At 37.5% G+C, this 25,837-nt stretch overlaps 1 protein-coding gene across 1 annotated transcript; it reads left to right on the top strand.

Moving 5' to 3' along the window:
• The first annotated feature begins 1,636 nt into the window (after positions 1-1,636).
• LOC143892375 (tetratricopeptide repeat (TPR)-containing protein) lies at positions 1,637-25,199 on the top strand. The gene is made up of 11 exons (XM_077396964.1): positions 1,637-2,038; positions 7,008-7,224; positions 11,023-11,115; positions 11,202-11,303; positions 11,629-11,793; positions 11,930-12,018; positions 17,441-17,562; positions 19,031-19,212; positions 20,773-21,057; positions 24,125-24,272; positions 24,639-25,199. Exons 1-11 carry the CDS (start codon positions 1,911-1,913, stop codon positions 24,998-25,000), a joined length of 1,893 nt encoding a protein of 630 aa, XP_077253079.1. The 5' UTR covers positions 1,637-1,910; the 3' UTR covers positions 25,001-25,199.
• The last annotated feature ends 638 nt before the right edge of the window (positions 25,200-25,837 follow it).

Raw genomic sequence — 25,837 nt, 5'->3', positions numbered from 1 at the left:
CAAAGACATTGTTATTATTTTTACATGCAAATGATTTTTTGTCAAAGTCTGAGGAATCACCCTGACGCCATTCTCACCGGCGGACGATCTCCGAAGGCCATTTCCCCCCTCCTCCGTCATCTTTTTGTTCCCGTTTTATGAGTGTTGTCCTGTTAAAAAAATGGAAGTGTGATCAACTCCTCATCCCTCCAAAATGACTCCTTGCCATGCAGAATGGAGTGATAGATAAAATATAGTCCCACATCGGATATCTTCGGAAATATACATGGCCTCTTTATAACGTACTCTTAAACAAAATGCACGAGCAATGAGGTAAGCTGCGTCAACGTGGAAAGGTTTCCCATGATATTCACCCACATTTGGGGTGACAATGTCGCATCTGAGCTCAACCGAAAGAGGGTTCTTTTTAAATTCGGAAATGATACCCCGCACAAACGGATAAAATCCACCCCCCTCCCTCCGCTTTAACGGTTTCTGTGAGGAATGTTTCACGTTTTCCTCTGCATAGGTGGGGCCCAAACCTCCACGAGCCGACAAAACCGACGGATTAGCTTTTCTTAGTAGTAGAAACTCGGGAGAGACAGAGAGGGGACTCTCTCATACCTGCAAGCTCTTAGGTTTGAAATTTCAGGTTTCGGTTGAGAATGAAATCGAAATGCCATAAACTCGAAACCGTTCATTTTTCGGCCGAAATTTGAGGAAAATCTCAAAAAATCTGGATTTTTAGATATTATTTAACATTATCCCGAAATTTCTATGAAATTTTGTACAACTAAAAATACGTTCTTATATGATTTTGTTGGATTTCGCCCGAAATTTTGGTTTCGTTGAGGAACGAAATACAGTCCGAAACTGAAATTTAAAACCTTGTCTCCAGTATGCCAAATCAATAGCCGCTAATCTTGCACCAGTCGGTCATCCTATTGTTGAGCCACCAGATTTAGCTGTTGCTATCCTCGTCGATGTTGGATAAGAACATGAAGAATTGGTGACAGTGACAACCCTCATTATTCGAGAGCTGGCTCACTTTCTCTCGATGACCTCCATGACAGCCTCTACAGCCATATGTGCGCATGTAGATACAATCAATGACTCTCTTACATCATCTCATCGGAAGCTCATTTTGGGTCCAAAGTAGGAATCTCCTATGGGAAGGCTAGCAAGCAAATCCTCGGACGCAACATGGGATGGATGTGGTTGCGGTTGTGGGCGTTGCTGTGGACGCACTTCATCGTCTCTCTCAAACTCTCCTCACCAACCATCAATTGACTCTCATGGACGAACCATCTACTAGCTCTGAGGACAGGCGGGCCAATCTTGCACTAGCATGGTATCCATACGGATCTGGACGACCTTTTGCTAAGCTTCAACCTCCATCTACATCTGCCTGACGGACAACCTCCTTGCTATTTTGACTATGGCTCTACTAATCATCTCTCACCTAATTTGGCCTCCCTACAATCTCCCTCTAAATACCACGGTCAAGATCAGATTCTAGGCCACTTCCAGCCGTCAATCACACCTCTAGTACGTTGCAATCATTTTTGGCAAGAGACATAGGCTTCCATATTCTTCTTCTAGTTCTAGATCGTCCTCTCCTTTATATTCAGTTTATTCTGTTGCCTGGGGCCCTGCCCGCTACCCTCCGTGAATGGGACTGTAAGCATTAGGTGCACTTTATTGACGATCTTACTAAATTCTAGTGAGGGTAGCATTCCTCCTAGAAAATATTATTATTTTTTAATAATTTTTGGCCTAAAGGCGTGAAGAGTGGACCCCACTGAAAACAACTCAAAATTCCTAGCCATTTTTGCCTTTCGTCGTCCCCAAACCCCCAAAACCCTAGAAAGAAAGAAAAAAAAAAGGTGGGAGTCGAAGCAAACCCTAGCTCATACTCTCAACCCACTGTAATGGAGAATTCCGTAGATGAGCCCTCAAAGAGGCATTCTTCCAAAGTCGTCATCGCCGATCTCAACGTTGATCCTCCCGAAAGCGACGGCGAGGATTGCACGCTCATTGATCTTCCTGATACTGCAAGGTTTTGTTTCAAATCATTATTTCTTTTCTCTATTTTCTATCTTTGTTCACCTTTATCTATGCATTATATGGATTAATTTTTTTTAGATTTTCAATTATTTGAAGCAGATACCCAAATACTCATTGTTGTAGATTTGTAGAAAATCTGATTTACTTATTTTTTTTCATTGGAAATTTTAGGTGAATGTTGTTTGATTGATGAAAAACTTGAAAATTTGTTCAACAACTTGAAAAAAGTTTGTCTGAAAGTTTCCATAAATTCAAAACAAAGAAAAAGAAAAAAAAAGAGAGTCTACTCTATTTCTGTTTAAGCTATCAATTTTTCCTAAAAGAGTGTTTTCTCAGTTTGATAATGTCGAATGATTGTATTTAAAACCTAATATCTCATCTTATGCTTCAAATAAGACGTATGTGGAACTATAAATCCCTAAAACTCGTAATTCTAATCATCTTAGTCCTCTTACTACTTGTAACCCTACATTAACCCTTCCTCCCTGACCTACTATAGCCCTATCTCTTCCTATATAGCTCTTGTCCGGTTCTAACAAGGGTTATTGCATGGTTAATGTTGACTTTTATCACACTTCCCACATGTTTTCTCTTTACCTTTTTAGAGTTTTTTTTTTACTTCCCATAGTTTCACTTTATAGATCCCTCGCTTCCCACTTTTGCTTCCTGCATTGCTTCTCATACTCGCTTCCCACTATGGCAACTATGTCTAAAACAAACCAATTACTTGATAAACTTAGTATAGTCTACATATTTCATAAAGGGAAATTTGGTAAGAGGAATGACACGCCTTTTACAGATCCTGTGCTTTACAGCTCCTACCATGAATGAATGTGCAATTGTACAAAATGAAAGAGGGTCACTTTACCTTTATAATAGAGAAGGCTGGTACTAGTTGGGTCATTTTTTTTTTTTTTTATAGAAATTGATTGAATGTGGCCTCACTACGATTAGATCATTGTAGGCGTTGATTATTCTCCCATAGTGTTTGATTCGACCTATTGTATTTTTGCATTTTTTATTCCATGTCGATGTAGACCTGATATATGTGCTGTCAGGGATTATGCACCACTTTACTGGTATGTATTAGACGATTGGTGTGTACCTAAGCAGAGGACGTTTCTAGAGAGTTGCTTTTCAGGAGTTGAAGCTGTATTGCAGTTTGTGAGGAGTGTTTTTTGTCTGTCGAGATACCAAACAAGAGTAACATGGAAGTTAATTCACCCAACACTGGGGGTTCTGAGAGTTTGAATCCTCTTAGAAATTCTCAGGGCAATTTGGGATCACCAATAATAATAGTATAATTAAATGACCCCAATTACCTGCAATGGGTCATAGGCTGTGAAGATGTTTATGTGGGAAGAAGCAATCTTGGATATTTGATAGGGAAGACAAATGAACCGGCTTCTATAGATCTTACTTATGACAGGCGGGAAGCAGAAAACCTTTCTATCATGTCTTATCTAGTCAGTTTGATGGAGCTTGATGTTTGTTGTGGTTTTTTATTCGGAAGACAACCAAAGATATTTGGGAAGATGTAGCCCTAATTTATTCTCAGGCGAAGAATTTTGCTCAAATATATAGGCTACGACTAGACATGCCCATCATAGATGGGAGGGGAGGTCTTTGAATGACTATTGCAGCCCTCAGACATTTGTGGGAGGAACTTGATTTTTTGATCCCTATGAGCCTATGCGTATTGAAGATGTTGTCACTTATAAAAATGAAGGGGAAGAAATCACATCATCGACTTTCTTGCAAGCCTTAATCCTGAATTTGAGGTGATTAAGGTTCAATTACTTGCTGCCATTTCAAAAGAAGAAGAAGAAGGTTCAATTACTTGGATAAGCTTAGTTAGTACCCCCTGAATCAAGTCTATGCTCATGTTCAGAGTGAGGAGAGTAGATTGGCATCTCCACAACTGTATAATTCATTAGTGTTAAAGAAATAAACACTTGCCTCTAACACAAGATTCCAAAGGGAAAATAAGAAGTTTAGCAAGAAAATGAATGGTTTAACTGCACTCATTCTGGGAACACAAGGCATGACATAAAGCATTCTTTGGAGATATTTGGTCGGCCAGCTAAATACAATCTCAAGCGAGCTATCCCTGTGGCTAACATGTATGCTATAGAGTTTTACACCAACTGGCGTGTCCTCTGGCTCACAGATTGCACTCCATGATTCATCCATATTGTTTGAAACCCCTTTCCTCGGATGGTCTCCATTTTTTAGGAAAATTGGAGCAACATCGCGTTAAAGCAGTCCAGGTTGAGAGTTCATCCATGAAATCCCAAGTATGGCTACCCAAAGAGGGGGTGGGGGGGAATTGGGTTTTATAAAACTTTTGCCCTTGTTAATGAAAATTAAAACTTAATGGCAAAATCAAAACTTTAAATTCAACGGAAGCTAAAAATAACAATGCATAAACAAAAGATAGAAGTAGAGATAAGAGAGAGTGCACCGAGATTTTTAAGTGGTTCGGTACTTCGGTCCTCGACCTTGAGGCATACTACACTCCACCAAGAACTTCTTGATGGCTTCACTAAACCGATTCCCTTAACGGAGATGAATCAACCCAATTACAATCCGGAGAAAGCTCCGCGTCTCCCACACTCACTCTGTGGAGATGGTTCTACGTCTCCACCAACACTCGCCCAATTACGATCTTGGATGTTGAAGAAGAAAACGAAAATCCCTTCTAAGAGGGTTACAATTGCTCAGAGTAATGAGAGGCAAAAACAAGTTTAATCCACTCTTAGGTTGTTCAAATAGAGTTCAAGAGTGTTCTAGATGTCTTAGATGGGTTAGGGAACCCATATATATATATATATATATATAGTTAGAACTCAAAACTAGTCGTTTTAGGGGCATTTTCATAATTTCCGCAAAGTTCCCAAAACTAGCCGTTAGAGCCTCAACAGCTATAATTTTCAAACAGACCTGGTGGTCGACCACAGTTAAGCTGTTGGTCCCTTTTTTTTATTTTGGATAGAATCCAAGAGGTGGTCGACCGGGTAGGGTGGTCAACCATGCACTTTTTTGCATGTCTATAGCCATTTGATGTTCAACTTTTGGGTGTGTTCTCTAATGCTTGTCCCACATATTTTATCATATTTTGGGACCCTAATGGACTATGTCTAAGACTTGTTTGAGTGCCTCTTAATACACTAGAGTAAGATAGTATTTATACAATCTTAAAGAAACTTATAGTGCTAAATCTTCAATGTCTTCAATCACTTCAAGTTCTTCCTTTGCTTGGATCTTCTAGGCTCCTTGAACATGCTTGGTTTTCCATGAAAGTTCTAAACCTTGATCCCAAGCTCCTTGATTCATGTGGTTGAATGAAATGATCTCCTTTACATGCACCAAACCATCAAGCACATTAGAATTAACAACACAAATCAACCTGTGTTTGGAATCATCAAAACATAGAAGATTGCTAAGGTGTGACCATTGGGCTTACAATCCACAAATGCTTATGCTTACACAACCATAGTTTCAAAACTCCCCTGCATCACCGTGGACTCCCCCGAGTCGTCTCCCTTTTGCCTTGGCCGTGTTCCTCGTTTTGTTGTGCAAAGTCAATAAAAACTCCCTTGACTCTCCCGAGTTATGACCGCGTCTAGGGGTGTTCATTATTCGGTTATAACCGAATAACCAAACCGAACCGAACCGAACCGAATTGGTTTGGTCGGTTCAGTTCGGTTTTTTTCCTTTTCGGTTCGGTTTCGGTTATCTCAAAAAAAAAAATTCGGTTAACCGAATAACCGAAATTATGATAAAAACCATTATTTTCTCAAAAAAAAGTGCTATATGGGCACTCTGTAGGATGATCAAAACCGTCCATTTGATTGATCACAACTTAATTAGGTTGTGCTCAAAAAATCATTTCGATAGGATGATCCTTGCCCTCCGATCCAAACCGAGATTTTGTTTTTTCCCTCTTTTTCTCCCACTATTCGGTTATTCGGTTATAACCGAAATTTTAATTGGTTCGGTTTTTAGAAATTTCGGTTCGGTTTCGGTTATCGAAATTTGATAACCGAAATTATTTCGGTTATCAATTTTCGGTCTATTCGGTTCGGTTATAACGGAACGAACACCCCTAACCTCGTCAACCAAGTACTTAGCTGCATCAACCGAGTTCTCGACCGCGTTGTGCCGAGTTGACTAGGATTTTCTTCGGCCGTGTTTTGACCCGCATCCACGCTTTGAAACACTGTACACAACTATACATGCATTTGCTTTCCACTCTACTTCTCCGTCATTGCTTATTTATTCTGGTGCTTCCGACTACATGACAAAGTATATCATCTATTTTTTCTGGTTATTCCATCTGTTCTAGCAAATATAAAGGAAAAGTTGCTGATGGGTCTCTTTCCTCCCAGCTAAACAACGTCCAAAAAACCCTTAGCTCGGCCCACTTATGCGCCGTGCACATTTGTCAGCTAGGATGATGAATCACTGCCTTAATACAAAACTTCTGCACAACATTTCCTTTCTAGTGTTGTCCCATCTTTTAATTCTGTCATGAGTCCACCTTTTCTTGTTGAAGAAGTTTTCAAATTGGGAGTAATCCCAATTGCCAATTTTCGATCCATATGATTTTGGCGATTTTGAGGGTTCTAGAAACCTATAAAATAGCTCTGAGAATTCCCATAAATTGGCTTAAATTCTTCATTTACAAAAAAAGACAATGGGCTCTGCAGAATTTTGTGTTGAATGGACCAACTGATGTCAGAGTAGTATCATTATGAGCTCAATATTGAGTCCACTTTCTTCTGCTTCGACTCTTTCCCTCTTTTCTGATTATTATGAGCATCATTTGGGGTTTGTACTGCATAACTGCACCTTTTCATGTATACGAGTGATTTACACATTTGCTTATGCTGCTCAGTCCTAAAACTTGCATGTGGTGTTAAATTTCTCAAGATTGTTTTGTAAATAAAATTATGCAGGAGAATCAATGACGAAATTGATCAACCAAAGAGTTCCTTAATAATTAAAGATACTGATTACTTGGAGGGAGAGAGTAAAAAGTTTATCAAATTGGGGGACTGTCGTTCCAGATTTAAGGGTGAATCTCCACTTGAACCTGGACCTGATATTGATGCTGATCAACAGTGTCAAGGTGTTTCTACATCCCGTGAGGAAAAAGTCAGCAGCCTCAAAGCTGTAAGTGTCATATGTGAACCTTTCCTTCTTTTTTTTTTTTTCTGATTTCTAAGTATTCCGAAGGTGAGACTTTCTGCATCTTTCTTTGTGTGATTTATTTTATTTTATTTTATTTTTGTGGTTGAATCCTAGAAAAATCACTGCCTTGTACATGCGAGATGGTCAGATTTGGATGGCTTTAAATTGTTCAAGAATGCAGTACACTTTACTGCAGATACTTTTTTATGAGTAGTAATGGACTGCAGATATTGCTTGGCAACAATTCATTATCTTTGGCGGACTTATAGAACAGCATATCAATCGATCAGCTGTTGTCCGTGAAGTGGATAGTTCTATTAGTTTGGATGAAATGAACGCATGCCATACCGGGGAGGCAGGAATGTAACACCCTAGTAGTGCGCAATGTATCTGCTCATAGTTTTTTTATTTTTTTGAATGATAATGTATCTGCTAGTAGTTAAGCCTGCAGACATATTCAAATTTTAATCATCTGATGTATAGGCGTTATTATGAGAGGGCACATTCATATGTCAGAGACAGTTTAGGGGCATTTATCTTTGGGCACGTGCATCATATGTCTAAAGATTCAAATATTTATAGAACTCAAGTGGATCAAGACTCATGCAGCGTATGAACCTTGGATTTTTTTGGTGACCCTTCTTTGTACATTGTGAACCCTTTCCTCTTCATGCTTTCAGATCATTGTATTATACTTTTCTTCGGGAGCTAAGATGAGCTATTGCCAAAAAAATCACATATTGACATTTTCCAACATTTAGATCATCAAAACACCCCCGCCTAAACCTGGAATGTAGTGTTCCATATGAAAAAGGTGATACCTTCAACTAAATATGTATCAAGAATGAGTTGTGTCAAAACCTATTTTGAGCTGGGTTGTGTGGAATATTTTTATTTTGATGAAGTTGATACTTGTTGTCTGGATGATAATTGAGAAATTCTTGATGGGTTAGATCTGAACTTTGTAATCACCTCCCTGAAATTGAGAACTCCAATGATAAACTATACTAATCTAAAGGTGTCATAAGATAAAATTGATAACAAATCAAATGAGGAAATTATGTTCACAGCGACATTGAGTATGTGGAGTTCCCTTTGATCTCTTATATAAAGGCGACCCTCTTCAATTTACTGGTATTATTTATGTCTATTCAATATTCCCAGTAAGGTGGCATGAAGAATTGAGGAGTTCCAAAGTTGTTTTTTATGGAAGGAAAGAAAATAAAAGGACGAGTAATATTTTTTTCGATGGTAAGGATGAGTAATCTTATGAAATGGAAAAGGGTATGTTGATCAAAGAAGGGAGCTCATGGGATCGGTAACCGAAAGATGAGTAACAAAACCCGTAATGTGGATGACCGTGAAGGTTCGGATTTGGAGAAACAAAAAAATGCCTTATAGCCCGAAATAATTCGGGGGGTTGGTGGTGGTCCGCGCGGGGGGGGGGGGGGTGGCGGCTAGGGGTATGATGTGTTTGGGGAATGGGAGAGTAGAAACCCTTCAATGGGATAAGGTTCGGTGACATGGCAGCATGGATTCAGGTTTCAATGGTTTCAGTATCAGTGGTGTCCGATCCAAAATATTCAAGTATTCAAAATATTACCAGATTTCAGATTGGGGTCGGTTTTGTTTCGGTCGGTACTACCCGAAACATAACTGAAACATTTTGATTCCATTTTTTAGAAAACAAGAAAAAATAACTTTAGATCCGTCCGAAGAGGCCACTTTTTGTTGTGAGATTCCTCAAACCAATTTGAAAGGGGAGGTTCTCAACCCCAAAATATAATTAGTGTGAAGAACACATATTTGAGAAAAAAAACCCCAAAAATAGAGAATGCCCAAGTTATGCAGCTACAAAAGTTGATGGAACCCAAGTCACAAATATCGTTCTCTAGAATTTCTCGGCAAGGGAAAATCTCTGGGTAGGATATATTTTTTATTATTTTTGGTTTATATCGGGAAGAAAACAGTAAAAAGAAAATTATTTAAAAATAGATAATTTAAGAAAAATATAAATAAAAAATATTGTGATATTATCGTGGTAAATGATTAAATATAAAAAATATCGCTATATTTTTTAAAATTTCAGGATTATTTCGAGATTTTGTTGTTTTATCAAAATTTACATTTTTCAAAATCGCGATATTTTGAAAATGTGGGAGATATTTGTGACATATTGAGCTCTCCCGCACGAGTTCCGATCTTAAAAAGAACACCGCTATTGCATTCCTATGCAAAAAATGACCCAAAATGAAGTAATCCCCTTTAAAAACATGTCTCGAGCTTAGACAAAACTCCCATCAACCTAGAAAAATGGGATTTCTATACGCAGCCACAAAGGTTGGTAGAACTTGCTCACAAGAGCTTCGATCGGAAAAACGACACCATGATTGTGTTCCTATGCAAAAAGGCCTAAAAAGAAGCAACGCCTTTAGAAATAGGTCCCGAGCTTGGAGAAAGCTCCCATTAAACCAAAAAACAAGATTTCTGGATTTTGTTCTAGAAAAATCAGAAAATATCAAATCTCCCAAATAGTTTTTGAAAAATCATGATTATAATTGGAATGATAGTGCATTAAAGCCATGTAGCTGTCAAGCCTATCCCATGGCCGTACGGCCTAATGATGTGACCAATGCGTCGGATAGTCAAGAGCGTTGATTCTCTTGGAAAAAAATGTAAAAAAATCCCTTGCTCTGATACTGAGCTGGAGTTGTTGGAGGTTAGAGTAGTAGAGGGAGAGGAGAGGAGAGGAGATGGAATGAATGGAATGGTTCTCATTTTGGGCTGTTCCTGTATATTAATGATAACCCTGCATGATATGGAAAAAACATAAATAACCCCCAAATATAATCTAATTACCATTCAAGAACCCTATTTCCTACATTTAGAAAGACTGAATCGTAGAAATCTTGTTTCTGATCTTATTCTGGGTATGGTGATAAGGTTTCCTACTACCTTTGGGGCGTCAGAGAGTTTCAGAGCAGTTACACTCTAAAGTAGCCATTCTTCATGAAGAGTTCATTTCTTATCAGGAATGCACTGATGAAATGATTTGGGCGTTTGAAAACTTAGGCATTTCGGCGGTTAAGTCTTATTATAAACGGTTGAGAAAGATCTTATCTTTTTCATCTGTTTGGGAGCCGATATCGTCTCCTGGGGTCGTGGCACTTGTGGTAGCTATAAGTGATGAGATGTTTATTGCCCACCCACTTGAGGAATAGTTTTTCAAATGCGATTTTGCAAGTTTCATCAAATTGGAAATCCCATGCATATTTTGCTAAGTTTGTTCTTGGGCATCTGAAGTATGGCTATTCTTTTTGGTCTATTTAATACATCGTCTGATCTCACTAGTCTCACTCAATTGAAGCTTTTTGCATGTGGTGGTGCAAACCCATTGAGAATAGAAGAGAACTTCCAGAAATTGTTTTTCCTTCTACATTCTGGTTAATTTGGAAGGAGGGGAATTCTAGGGTTTTCTCGGGTTCTTTTAATATTTTCAGGTATGATTAGATCAATAGTAGTTGAATTCTTGGAACGGGTCTTCTGAATCGTATCGAAGGTGGCTAATTTAAGTTCTCAAGGACTCATTTCTGAATCCAAGTTCCATCTCTATTCACTGTTCAATGTAAACTTTGCAGTTGTTTGAATTTTTGTCTTCTTTTCCATTAATTTTATTGGTACTTATCTGGGGATTTAATATTGTTTAACACAAGCATTTTGTTTGAAACATTTTTATTTTTTAACATATATGATAGTGACCATCTTTGTGCATGCTCGTAGGGCTTGATACATGTTACACGAAAGATGCCCAAAAATGCCCATGCACATTTTATACTTGGCCTGATGTATCAGAGGTTGGGTCAATCACAGAAGGTAGTTATTTAATCACATCCTAGCATTTATTTTGTTGTTATTACTTTGAATGGGGATTAAATTCATTTTCTGGTAACCATTTCCAGGCTGTATTAGCATTTGAGAAGGCATCTGAGATCTTACTACAGGGAGATGAAGAAATCGGCAGGCCAGAGTTCCTTTCTTTAGTTCAGGTTCACCATGCACAGGTGTGCTAATTTTATCGTGTAATTTATTTTTTGAAAATAATTTTAGGGAAGTGATATATCCGCCCCTTTTGATTACTTGGGAGTTGGGACACCCAGCAGCAGCGTATCAATGACTGCAGAGGGACTGATGCACTTCACGTCAGGAGGATTCAATGGGGTTGATTGCCACGTACACTGCTGCTGGGTGTCCCAAGTAATCAAAAGGGGCGGATATATCACTTCCCTAATTTTATCATGTAATTTATAATGTACCGTTTGTAGGCTATTCTTTTGTTTCCAACACACACAATGGAATTGAACATTCAAATATACTCCATCTGTGCAGTGCCTTATACAGGGAATTTCAGGGGAGTTTTCCGGTGAAGAACTTGAATTGCAGGAACTTGAGGACATTCTCTTGAAGTTGAAAGAATCAGTGCTATCAGATGTTAGACAATCGGTGGTATGGAACACATTTGGTTTGATACTTCTTAAAACTGGTCGATTACAGGTGCAGTTTTTTTTTTTTAATGGTGCAGTTCTATTAGATTTTCGCATCATTAGCTGATATGTTCTTGTTATTTCTTTATTATTTTTCAACATCTATCAATCAGTCTTCATGCTGTTTTACTTTTCATGTTTAGCAGAGTGCTATTTCAGTTTTATCATCCTTGTTGGGTGTTGCTCCAGACCACTTGGATGTGCTTGCGAATCTGGGCGTTGCATACCTACAAAGGTATGCCAGTTCTTTTTGAATGGTTTATTTATTTATTTATTTTACGATTAGATCTGGGCCTTTGATCACCATCTGCGTTGATCTTGATCGGATCGTGTGTTCTATAAACTTTAACTCATCTGCTCTGTAATAACTCCCTTCTAACTTCATTATGATTGAGGCCTTGCATCTGTGGTTGCATCTACATTTCTGCTAACCATTTGTAGCAACTCCAAGGAATAACTAGTATATTAATTCTATCACTAAGATAAGAGAATGAATGAAATTCCATGAAGTCCATCGGCCTTCCTAACTGTTTGTATTTGTTGAAGAACTTAAGTTAAATAGGGCCCACTAGCTTACTCATGAGTATTTTTTTAATTAGAGTTACTTGTTTATGTGAATTTGATAGGGCCCGTCATTGGAGGGCCCTAATGGTACCATTTATTATTACTGCTGAGAGGATATATATATATATATATATATATATATATATATATATATATATATATATATATATATTTTTTTTTTTTTTTTTTTTTTTTTTTCTATGACGTAGGATGTCCCCACCCCCTTTGGGAGTAGGACTAGTCCCTACGGATACACGCAACGACCCATTCACCACGTGTATCAGGTAAGTCGGGGGCGGGTTTCGAACACTTGTCAACAGGGAGCAAACCCGTGACCTTATGCCGAAGAGCCAACACCTCGGTGGGTCTGCTGAGAGGATATTATAAAAGCATTAGATCACGGTGTTCGGGTTATTAACCCACACGCTTTCTCTTTTCTCCCTTTTCCTCATTTCCCTTTCTCTTCCTCTTCTTCTCTTCATCATCTTCTTCTACCTTTGCTCAAGCAAACATGAAGATCTCATAATAATAACAGCAACATTCACACACACATCTATCAAGAAATTTGTTGTTCATAATCGCTTCTCATTTTCATTAAATTTTTTTGCTTGTGCATTCCCTATAGCTCTTGGAAATCATGTGGTGCAGGCCAGGAGAAGAGAAAGAGAGGAAGAAGAATAACTGAATAAGAGAAGAAGAGAAGAAAAAAGAAGAGGGAAAACAAGAAATTAGAGGGAAGAAATCTCTAACAATATTATTTCAGCAAAAACTACTAAAGTTCAAGACATCATCCACTATATATAGGCAACTGGAAAAAAAACACAAATAACATAACATAAATGGAAATAAATTTTTTTCAAAAAAAATCTGGAAATAAAATCCCTAAAAACCCCAAAAGTCCCCAAAATGCCCAATATGCCCCTACTGGCATGGTTGTGAATATTGCATGATTTACGATTCAAATCTTGTGATTCTAATCGAATCGTGCCCCCAACAATTTAAATCGCATCCAGGAATTGTTTTGCATGTAAATCGTACGATTTTGGATTCAATCAATCCAGAACCGTACGATTTACATGAATAGGATGATTCATAATGAAAAAAGAATTTCCTCTTCGCTCGCCCATTATTGGGTTAAATTGTATTTAACCCCCTTCCCCCCTTTTTATAACTAAAGTCGAGCGAAACCCTTTCTAGCCTAATTCGACGAAAACCTAAAGGGCGCAGTCTTCTTCCCCAAACCCTAAAGTCGAGAAATATAAAGAAAAGAAGAAGAAGAAGAGGAGGAGAGGAGGAGAAGAAGAAAAGGCACGGTTCCTTCGAATTTTTCCCTTGCGTTTTCTTTTCTTTCTCTTCTTCTTCTTCTCTTTCAATGTTGCTTCTTTTTAATTTTTCCTCAAGAAACCCCTTCGTAAATTAATTTGTTTCCCGAAGAAAATCCCTTTCCTTTTCTTTTTAGATTTTGACAAACGATTTGGAGTTCAGAACTGATTATTGGTCTCACATTAACCTTTAATTTTGAATCTAATAATCAGTTTTGAGCTCTAATAATTAGTTTATATATCTGTAAATCAATTTGTTTCCCGAAGAAACCCCCCCTTGCTTTTCTTTTTAGATTTTGACAAACGATTTGGAGTTCAGAACTGATTATTGGTCTCAAAATAACCTTTAATTTTGAGTCTAATAATCAGTTTTGAGCTCTAATAATAAGTCTAAATATCTGTAAATCAATTTGTTTCCTGAAGAAACTCCCCTTTGGTTTTCTTTTTAGATTTTGAGAAACGATTTGGAGCTCAGAACTGATTAATGGTCTCAAAATAACCGTTAATTTTGAGTCTAATAATCAATTTTGATCTCTAATAATCTGTAAATCAATTTGTTTCGTGAAGAAACCCCCGTTTGCTTTTCTTTTTGGATTTTGAGAAATGATTTGGAGTTCAGAACTGATTATTGGGCTCAAAATAACCTTTAATTTTGAGTCTAATCATCAGTTTTGATCTCTAATAGCCAGTCTAATAATTTGTAAATCAATTTGTTTCCTGAAGAAACCCCCTTTGCTTTTCATTTTAGATTTTGAGAAACAATCAGTTTTGTTACCGTACAAAACATGCTATATTAGTGTACCATACGCTGTAGGTTACTGTTTTTTATACAACAGATTAGTTTTTTCTGGTTTTATTTCCGATTACATGCTCTATTATAGGGTCTATTGGCCGGAGGGTATACAAATAATTTTTTCTCTGGTTTTATTTAATGGTCTTGAATGAGAAATAAATGTTTACTCATCTTATTCTTGTTTTTTTTTTAAATATTTTTTGTGATTTATATTTATAAATCTGAAAAAATCTTACAATTTATGATTCGACCCGTGTTACGATTTATGATTTGATTCCGATTTTCAGAACCTTGCCTACTGGGTTCCATGGGTGCGACCCCGCCTAGTGTAGGTCTGAAGTGGACGCCTACTATCCCCATCCTCATGTAAAAACGAAATCCTTCTGTGTCAATTTGTTTGTGATGCAAGACAATACCTAATTTAGGGAAAATCCTACACTCCTAGTAGGATTAAGACTTTAGGACAATTTAGGGCTTACGCGGAAAACTAAAAGAACACTTAACAACTTACCTTGGCCCGAATTAACGCCTAATTAATCTATGGGCAGCAGCAATAATGAGACTTAAATAGCATAAATAATTATAAAGATTGTAATTAAGCATGAACTAAACCTTATACAAATCAACCAATAGGTAGAGCTCTTTCTGGTGAGTTGTTAATGACAAAATTAAAGCCTAAAGGCCCTAAACTATATTTTACGCATGCAACCAATTAAAATAACTAAAAGCTAATGTAAGTACCAATGAAATAGATGTAACACAAGCATGAAAATAATAATATCTAATGGAGAAAAGCAAAAAAAATGTCCAGCAGCAGTAAAAGGCTCAAAACGGTCCAATTTTGGGCTGTAAGGGTATTTTGGTAATTTGGCAGATCTGGGATTTTGGTTTAATACTGCTGTTCAAATCTTAGGTTAAGGTTTAGAAGGTAAAAGAAAGGTTAATCTAAGGTTTATGCTTTCATTTGATTGTAGGTTTAGGCTAGGGATCTTTAAAAAGGGTTTTCGGGCTTGAAAAGGGTGTGAATTTTCAATTGCCTGCAAAAGGGGTTTAAAGTTAGGGTTCTTGGGTGTTTAGGCTGAGGTTTAATCATAAAAACAATCCCTCAAAATCTCATTACAAGATCTTAGAAAACAAGGGAGATCTATGGATTTTGGGTTTTCTAGTTTTAGGGTTCAAGAACAAAGAAAATATAAAATCTGATTTACTAACCATGTTTGTGTTGATTTGATTGAAGAAATAGAAGATAATAGATGAGAGGAGATGAGAGAAGAATGGCTCCAAGCCACCAAGAGAAGAAGAGAAGAAGAAGTCCAAGCCACAATAGCTCTCACAAAAAAATTATCAATTCTATTCAATCTTCCAAAAGTCTTTTACATTGCTTACATAAGATGTATTTATAAGAAAAAAAACCCTAGAAGATAACTTAAAGTTAAAAACTAATCTCAACCATTCATCTAATCCAAAGTAAACTAAGTACAGATCAAAACTTACCTAAAATAGTAATCCCTTAATAAAACACGCCAAACAGATGAGATTTGATGCCTAAAAAGTAGGCTACAAATAAAATGACGAAAATAGAAAGTAAATAATAAAAAAAAAAAACGACAATGTCTGTGACCCATGCTAGAGTCCCCACCATCAGTCTCGTCCACGTCTATGCTTGTAAACCTTGAATCCACGCCCATTGTTGATGTCCCCATCAGTTTGAGTGGGAATTTATTTCTCAACCGGTTTACGTTTTTTTTTAAATCTATTCTCCCCTTTTCAAAAAGAAGAGAAGAGAAGAAGAATAAGAGAAAGCATAGAGTAGAAGAGTAGAAGAAGAGAAGGAGAAGATAATAGAAGAAAGAAGAGGGAAGACAAGAAATTAGCGGGGAGAAATAGAAGAATAAGAGAAAGAGAGAAAGGGAAGATGCAGAGGGATAGGGGAGAATCTCAGTTCTCAATTCATTAATTCATCAAAAAACTCTGATATGTGGTTGTATACAGGCAATGAAAGTAAAATTCCATGGAAAATAAAAGCTTTAAAAACTATAATATGGAAATAATAATCCTAGAAACTAAATGACATGGAAATAAAAATCATAGGAACTAAATACCATGTAGATAAAATCCTAAAAGTTTTAGTGGGCAAATATTCCTCTTATTGGGCCTACGATCTGCATCAGATTGTAGGCCCAATAAGAGGCATATTTGCCATATCAATAACATGCCGCTCGACGTGAAGATAATAATCCTACGTGGAGAAGCTGCTTGACGAGAACAATAATGGTGACCAAATATGCCGCTTGGCGTGAAGAAGCCGCTCGACGAGACCAAGGAGCCGAAGTTCAAGCATGGAGCTAATAATCCTAGAAACTAAACGACACTGTGAAACCCTATGATGTATACCTCGAGACCTAGATAAACAACTAAAGGTTGTGAGGATAGCCAGTGGACTGTTTCACGTGGAATTTGGAATGGAGAGGATTAGTTGGCTGGCTTCATTTGTCAACATTGAGGATTTCTTGTGCAAGTCGATTTCCATTTGAATTTCCATTTTTATTAGTACTATTATTTGGGTTATTATTACTATATGCATTGTTATCTATGTTTTTGTGGTATCATTCAAAAAATAATATATATGTTTTTGCGGGATCTATTTGAGTGTTTCAGTTTTAGAGAAAAGAACAATCTAACTGATTGTCCATGCCCATGGGGGATTCTCTATCAAATTTGATTTTGTTGATCTCAAACGGGAATCCAAGAAAAATTGGAAAGTTGTGTGGTGATTTATCACTGTTTGATGCTTCAGAACTTCCATTTTGATGTGTTATAGGGTTAAAGAGAATTTCCAGAAGTTTTACATTAAAGAGAACCATTCCAGAATTTCCCAGATTCAGGGTGGTTTAATATTAGGAAGGGTGCTTTCATAATTTTGGCTGTTGATAATTATAGTAAATTGTTGACTTGTTACTGACAGATATATTTTCCAGTGGAAATCTCGAGCTTTCTGCAAAATGTTTTCAAGATTTGGTCCTAAAAGATCAAAACCACCCTGCGGCTCTAATCAACTATGGAGCTTTCCTTTTGTGTAAATATGGTTCAATTGTTGCAGGTACGAATTTATTCATTGATCTTCACTCTCATTTACTCTTGGTCAAAGTTTGTTTACTTGTTATTCACACTAAATGTGTGGAAGTTTTATCAGAAAAGTGCAGTTAATAGATGCCATTTTACTCATTTTCAGTGGTACTCTGTCTAGGTGATTTGCTCACCCAGATCCTTTATAATTTTTTTTTCAAGATTTTATTTTATTTTCTATTGCAAGACAGCATTTATCCTGGTTAAAGGTAGTAATATTCTTTTTTAATATCCTTTTGCTTGCATGGACTGTTTGCTTTAATTTTGGTTTTTTTGGTCATTATGTTTTAGTCTTAGGTTTGACTAGTGTTAATTTCTAATAGTTCTTAGCTAATTAAGAGTGTCCTATTTGATTTTTTTTGCATTAAAGTTGAAATAGACTAATAATATGAATTATTGTGCCAGTGAACCAAGAGTTCCTTTCCTGTAAAATCACATATAAAGAGAGCTGGTTTTTGGTGTTCTCTCTTTGTAGTTGGATTCTTCAATAAGGGACATCCTGATACAGGCATCTGAAAACCTTGTGGTTAAAAATTTAATTTAGCAATCATGTTTGGGAACAAATTGTTGTATACTTTCAGACCTGTTGCACTAGATATGCTTTGGGCTGTTCAGTTATGTTGGTTGGTCCCATTTTTGTTGAAGAAGCAAGAAACAAAGGGTTGTGGTATACCCAGTGTTGAAACAGCTTACAGATGTATAGCTATGGTTATTGTTGGCATCGTCTCTTCTCTCTTGTATTTGGTGTGGGCATTGTCTATATTGCGTAGATCCCGTGCGCTTCTTTGTGACAATCAAAGGCAGCCAAACTGTCCCAAATGGAGCTTTTATACCTGGACGAAGACATGTCGAAAAAGATAATCATTTCATAATAGTAGCGGTAGAGGATTCTAGACTTATTCTGGATTACTTCCAGCAAAATATTGACTTTCTAGACTTATTCTGGATTACTTCCAGCAAAATATTGACTTGCTGATATTCCTCTAGAGTTTCTTGTGACATAATCAACATTTGATTGGAAAGCTGTCTTCTAAGGAATCATATAGCTTGAGGGAGAGTGCTAGAAGCAAATGTTTTATGTTATATGCACATTATAAAACAAGCACATTTTTGTCTTTCCCACACTGTACAGATCGTGAGACACACCCATATATAATGTGTTAGTTATTTAACTAATATAGTAAACCATTCAGACAGTTCCTTTTCTGTTTATTCTTCTATTTGAATCTTCTACCATACCCCTTCATTATAACATTCTTATGTCATGTATATGTAAAGTTCATTGTTAATTAATGGTTCCATTGATGTAATGAGTAATTTCTCAGCTCCAGTTATTTACCATTTTTGGTATAGGAGCCGTTTGACAACCAACCTGGTAGCTAATTATGGCATAAGTTTATTTTCTAGGAAATGATACTTATCCCAAGATCTTAATTTTTTAGGTGCTGGGGCCAATGCTAGTGAAGTGGCTTGCGCATGTCAAGTTGAGGCTGCAAATGTTGCAAAGGAGTGTTTTACAGTAGCTGCTAAAGCTGATCCCAAAGCTGGAGAAATATGGATGAATCTTTCTAGTGCTTATTATTTAGCAGGCGATCATAGAAGTGCCGGCAAGTGTTTGGAGCAGGTGTCAACTCTTAATTACCAAAATTTATACACATTATTTATCAGGTCATTATTATAGTTGCTGATTTCTTTATGGACAGGATTTCCATGACGTCTGAGGTTTTCCTAAGATGAGCAATAAGAATAAAGAATATGATAGTTTCTATTATGGTTGCTGATTTCTTTTATGAAGAGGGTTTCCATGATGTCTGAGTTTCCTAAGATGAGCACTAAGAATAAGATAGTTTATATAATAATTTCATTGGAATCAATGTCTGCATCCCCTTGCTTCTATAATGGTGCTCCACTCTTTACGTGGTCCTAGTTAACTTTTAGAGACATTTACAATTCCCAACAAGCTCTTAACAGCTACTAAAAAAGTGGTGGTTGATAAAGTATGGAATGCCATAATTGCCATTATCAAAACTAGGGAGTGTGGATATCATTTCCCTAATCTCTTTTACCCTAAACATAAAGAAGTGATGGGAAGTACACCAAAATTTTAAAATAGCAAAATATTGGTCACCTTTTATATACTGTTAGATGTATTTACCTTCGGTCGTGGTTTACTTGTCATTGTAAATGTACACACACACACACCTTTTTATGTGGGAGAGAGTGTTAACTCTCACACAAATCTTTTCTCTCATCTCTCCTCTTCTCGTCTTAGCGTCCAATGTAGAAGAGAACATTGTATCAGAGCAAAGGTCCACATCCAATGGCCAAACCCAAAAGAGGTGCCCCATGTGTCACGTGTAGAACAAACCTAAAAAGAGGGGCTGCACGTGAGGGGGAGTGTTAAAGTATAAAAGATTTAATGACACCTTCTCTAACAGCTTAATCTTTTGGAGGAATTGGTTGTTTCACATTGTAGTGTGGAGATGAGGGACGGCTAGGGTTAGAAATGAAAAACCCAAAAATTGGGGGGTGCGGTTAGGGTAGGACTGTTTGGAGGGGGGGTGGATTCACTTCATTCGAGAGCTGGTTATGATCGAGAAAATCGTGACCTGACAATTGAGGTCTCAGGAGCAGCTTGGGGATGTATTTACCATGGCATTGGGGCAACGGGGCCTGCCTCATTTCATTCTATATGTAACAAGTTGAGCATGATAGATATCTACTGTCTAGCTAGAGGGGTATAGTTGAGTAAAAAGAGGTGAATAATTTATTTGCTATAGGGGTATTTTAGTCCTTTTCTTCCCTCTGTATTACAAATATTTATGTCTTTCTTATTGTCTATTGTACATATGCTTTTTCTCTCTCTTCTCATGTGAACACTACCAACCACGACATTTTTCTTTACATTATTGCTCCAAGAGTACTCAATAGTCTTAGATTTTGTAGTGGAGAAAGAAGATGGTGAATTCTGTTCCTGTAGAGTGAAAATATTTTTCATGGCAACTTTTGTGATGCTTGTTTTTTTTTCATCATTTGTACTTCTGAGAATGCAATCAAAATTCAAACAAATGTGTAATGGGAAAGAAAAAACTTCGAATTTGAAATGGATGAACTTGCTTTGTCTTATTACTTAGTCGATTTTCAACTATTAGAGGTGTTCAATGATATGGTTATTGTTTTCCAGGCGGCAAAATTGGAGCCTTATCGTATGTCTACCAGATATGCCATTGCAGTTCATCGAATTAAAGAATCAGAAAGGTCTCAGGATCCTACCGAACAGCTTTCTTTGGCTGCAAATGAAATGGCTTCAATCCTTAAAGAAGGTGATTCTGCAGTAATTGAACCTCGCATAGCATGGGCGGGGTTTGCCATGGTTCACAGGGCTCAGCATGAAATTTCATCAGCTTTTGAAACTGGCCAAAAGGACTTAAAAGAGGGGGAAGAGAGGGCTTTTTACACTCTAAAGAAGGTAATTTTACGTACTCTTGTTGATCTCTTTCATGGAATGAGCTAAAACTCTTTTCTTTAAAGTTTGCTTTATTTTAATTATTACCATGAATGCCACCTTCGATGGCATATCTATCTGACATACCCATGCTATGGATGATAGTTGCTTTGTTATATTGTATATTAAGGAAAGTTTTTGTCCACTAGTTCATCTCCATATACACGTATTGTATTTTATCTCAATATACACGTTGTTAGAAGGTGTATGTATATGCCTAAGGGCATTATGGCCTGTGTACTCTCTCTCTTAATATAAATACATACGTGAGGGGGAGCAAGTCTCCAACTCATTCTCTTCTCTCATCTTCTCTCTTTCAACATGGTATCAAAGCCCTAGGATTGTGGTGCCCTAGGGACCTCCATTGAAAGAACCCTCATCTCTTCCTCCCCCCCCCCCCCCCCCCCTCCATTCTCATCCACACCTCATCATCATCCTCTTCTTTTCTCCCACCTAAACCTTCCATTAGATCCCTCGCCATCTCCCTCACGCACCACCCCTCCTCCCACCAACCTCACACATCACCCCTCCTTGCCACTCTCAGCTCTCACCCCCCATCAGATCCCTCACCACCTCCCTCACGTACCACTCTCCCTGCCCCCACCTCCTTCCCACCATCAAACCTCGCCCCAACCCCTTTCACTTGCCAAAACCCTAAACCCTACACACACACACACGCCTCGTTTGCTGATATTAGTCTACCAAGATTTCCAGAAAGGGAAGCATCCTTGTTTCATCGTCTTTGGCTATTCCTTATATTACATGTTCCTAACTTGTTCACCAATCTTTCTATTCGTTCCTTTACCCAAAAAAAAAAAATGAATTGTAGCATCAATTTCTTTTCACCTCGTGTTTTTAGGATCTGCAGGCAAAGATGACTGGTCGAGGTCGTGAGGCAGGCATGTTGTATCTCCTGGATCCTCAGATTTCAGTCTTATGTAGCTATTCTCACTCAATAAAATGACCTCCATCGTTGGCATTGTCTCCTTCGTCATCCATATTACTCCAAGTCCTTGGTTCCTAGTTTGAAGTCCATTAATTGTGAATGTTTACTTGTCAGACTTGTGATCTTGCAGATTAGCTCTTCGTTGTGTCCATCCATTTTAGTTCATTCACTCTGATGTTTGGTGTCCTCCTCCAATTGTTTCATATTCTAGTTATCGATACTACATTCATTTATTGATGTTGCTACTTGCACGTCCTTAATATACCTGATGAAATGTAAATTGAAAGTTCTAAATCTGGTCGAAATCTTTCCCAAATGGGTTCTAAACCGCTTCCAATATAATATTAAGATGAGGAAAAGGATTGTACGCTCGAGTGTACCTAACCTTAGGTACGCTCGAGTGCCAAATCACATGGGTCCCACATTTTTTTTGGTCATCTAAACCATTCATTTGCAAGGCCCCATCATAGATAGGGTGTGTACCAAAAATCAGCACCATTGAATCATCCTAACCCCTCCAAAACTGGAGGGCAAAATGGGCAGATTTGTGGACAAACAGTGTCTGTCCATTTTGGCCTCCACAAATGGATGGGTTAGGATGATCCTATGGAGCTGATTTTTGAGCGTACAATCCTTTTCCTCTATTAAGATATTTAGTGCTGATAATGAGGGTGAATACCTCTCTTGTGCTGGTAATGGAGGTGAATACCTCTCTCGTAATCTTCAAATGTACTTGCAGGATAACACTATTGAATTTCAGTCTTCATGTCCTCGCACTCAACAAAATGGTGTTACCAAGAGGAAGCATTAACACTTAAGTCACTCATGCTCTTCTGTTTGAGATGCAGGTTCCTAAACACATTTGGTGTTATGCCTTATTGCATGTTATTTGATAAATCGTTTGCCTTCACCTATTTTGAATTGTAAGTCTCCTATTGCATGTTTTGATTTGGTTGCTCCACTCTAGTGGTTCCTCTTTTTCATCTTTGGGTGTCTTTTTTGTTCAAAATTTGGATATTTCTAGTGATAAATTGTCAGGTAGGTCCATTAAATATGTCTTCATCGGATACACCTGTTCTAAAAAAGAAGACAAGTGTATCATTAACGTAGCTATCTCTCCATAGATTTTTACCTTCTTTGAAGATGTATCATACTTTTCTAGTGAAGAAAAACAGATAGCTCACTCTCCTTAGGGGGAGTCTTGTACTCCCTGCTGTTGAAGAGGGCAGTCCTCATGTGTAATGGAGGTCAAGAGACTCAACAAAGTACAAAGGGTGCAATGATCATAGCCTATGAAAGAAAAAGGAGGAAAGGGGAGATGCACTCACAAATCCACACTCAACTGTTCTTTGAATCTAGATACCGACCCCTCCTTGAATCCATCTATTGTTCTTGTTGATTTATCTCCTACCATTTTTATTATTCCTATTAATTAATTTGATTCTAATTTTACCTAGTGCCTTGAGAAAAGGGAGGAGCTCTTGCACATCTCATCCTATTAACCGATTTGTCTCTCGTGACTTTTTGTTTTTACCTCCAAAATATTTATTGCATCCATGTCTTTTATTTTTCATATTCTCTTCATTATGGGCATTCCTTTAACTCTCTCATTAGTAGCTTAATGTTTAATAGAAGAGAGCTCTTCTACGATTGGGATTCTTGCGATTTCACTCACCGATTTGTGCGATTTCACTCTGCATCTCTTTTCTCTCTTCTATTCACCTCACGAAGTTAATATGTTCTTCCTTTAAAAGCTCAACTGTGATTTGGAGACCAAGAACTTCTGCATCTGGGTTAACACAAATCTGTATCATACACAGCCTCATACCTCAATCGTATAGTAATTAGACTAATTAAGTCGGTATAGTATATCTTTTTTTTCCTTTTCGTACATATTTTACTGGTTTTCTGTGAGTTCAGTCTGCATGGTTCTTAGTTCCCTACGTTGCTTGTAGAAATAAGAGATAAATAGGTTAAACTGGCTAATCAGTTCATGAGATCAATTAGCAGTATGTGGGGTGTTCAGGGTGAACTTGGTAACTGTACTTTCATATTATAAATATTTCTTTGTTTTATTTGGAACAGGCAATAGAAGAGGACCCAGATGATACGGTGCAATGGCACCAACTAGGCCTGCACAAACTTTGTACTCTGCAGTTCAAGACAGCACAAACATACCTCAAGGCTGCAGTTGCACGCTGCAAAGAATGCAGTTATGCATGGTCGAATCTCGGTAAGTAACTCGATATCTGCCTTGAACTATCTCTCTTCATTTTTTTTTCATTTTATTCCACATGTGGATAATACATTGTAAGAAAACAGTGAGATTCAAACCTATGTATTCTAATCACTTAATCATTTACTACATTGTGGGTTATTCTGACATAGCAATTTTCTTTTCTTCTATTATTTTTAAAGAAAGGATCTGTTTCTTTCGATGTAAAATGGGCGTAAAACAAATGTTGCTCCAATTTTTTCCACTTAAAACGGGCGTAAAATTTGTTTTACACCCATTTTACGTCGAAAGAAACAGAGCCAAGTGTTTTGGTAAATAGCCTGAAGTTTTCTCATTCTCTTGATGGTATCTGCTCTTCTTTAGGCATCTCATTGCAATTATGCGAGGATCAGTCACAGGCCGAAGAAGTATACAAACGGGCACTTTCGTTGGCCACATCCCAACAGGCTCATGCAATTCTTTCTAACCTTGGAAATCTTTATCGACAGCAAAGAAGGTTCGAAAATGCGAAAACTGTGTTGGAGAAGTCGCTCGAACTTTGCCCTGGTTATGCACCTGCATACAACAATCTAGGACTCGTTTTTGTTGCCAAGGGCCAGTGGGAGGATGCCAAAGGCTGTTTTGCCAAGGCTCTACAGGCAGACCCTCTGCTAGACGCGGCTAAGTCCAACATGATTAAAGCAGAAGTAGTGTCTAGAATTTGGGAACCAGGTAAACATCTCTAGTCGAAGAGTCCCAGGGCTTTCTGTTCCTTTCTGTTTCTATTTTCCATCTCCACATATCTGAGAGGCAGTGAAGCTTCATTAGGGTCTGTGAAATGTATATATATTTGTTTTTCTAAAGAGAATTGAGCATTTCTTTTCTATGTATAGCAAATTCTTCCTATCAAGCACCCCACACATTGCAATTTTTTTTTTCAAATTTTTTCTTGGGTCTGTGCGAGTGCTTGTGTGAATGTGATTTACACCTGACAATGGTGTATAAACTCTATGGCCAGCGTTCCCTCTCTGAAATGTTCACTATACAGGTTTACAGTGTGGGCCAAATTTTTATTTTTTTTCTATACTTGAAAACTGAAAATTTTACAGAATGTAATATAACTCAAAGTGGCATATACCTCAAGTTTAAACGAGGGCAAAAAATCAATTTTAATTAGATTTGAGAATCTCAAGGTTGGAGGTTTTACTATTTGAATCCAAAACTCAAGTCTGAAATGATAAACTGCAATGAAAAGGAGAAAATGATAAGAGGGTGTACAAAAATGGCTAAAAGCTCATAACATTTTTGTGCAAAATCACGGGTGCTATTGGAAAACCTCTATGTATATGATTCCCAAACGGCCGTGACAAGGAGGCTAAGTTATGCCCAGGTTTGTGTAGAAATTGAAGCAGGAACAAGTTTTTAGGAAAGTTGAAATTACCCCAACAAAAGAACTTGTCAAGCAAAGAATTGTGTATGACTGAAAGTCAAAATCATGCAATACATGGAAGGAGTTCACTCACTCAGCATAAACATGCTACAAATTAACTACTCTCAATGGGTGCATGAAGCAATCAGGAATG

Source organism: Tasmannia lanceolata, unplaced genomic scaffold, assembly GCF_043159265.1.
Source record: "Tasmannia lanceolata isolate RefF3 unplaced genomic scaffold, GAP_Taslan_0.1 ptg000015l, whole genome shotgun sequence".
NCBI lineage: Eukaryota > Viridiplantae > Streptophyta > Magnoliopsida > Canellales > Winteraceae > Tasmannia > Tasmannia lanceolata.
Note: the sequence above shows the minus strand (reverse complement) of the source record. Positions and strands in the feature narration are given on the sequence as shown.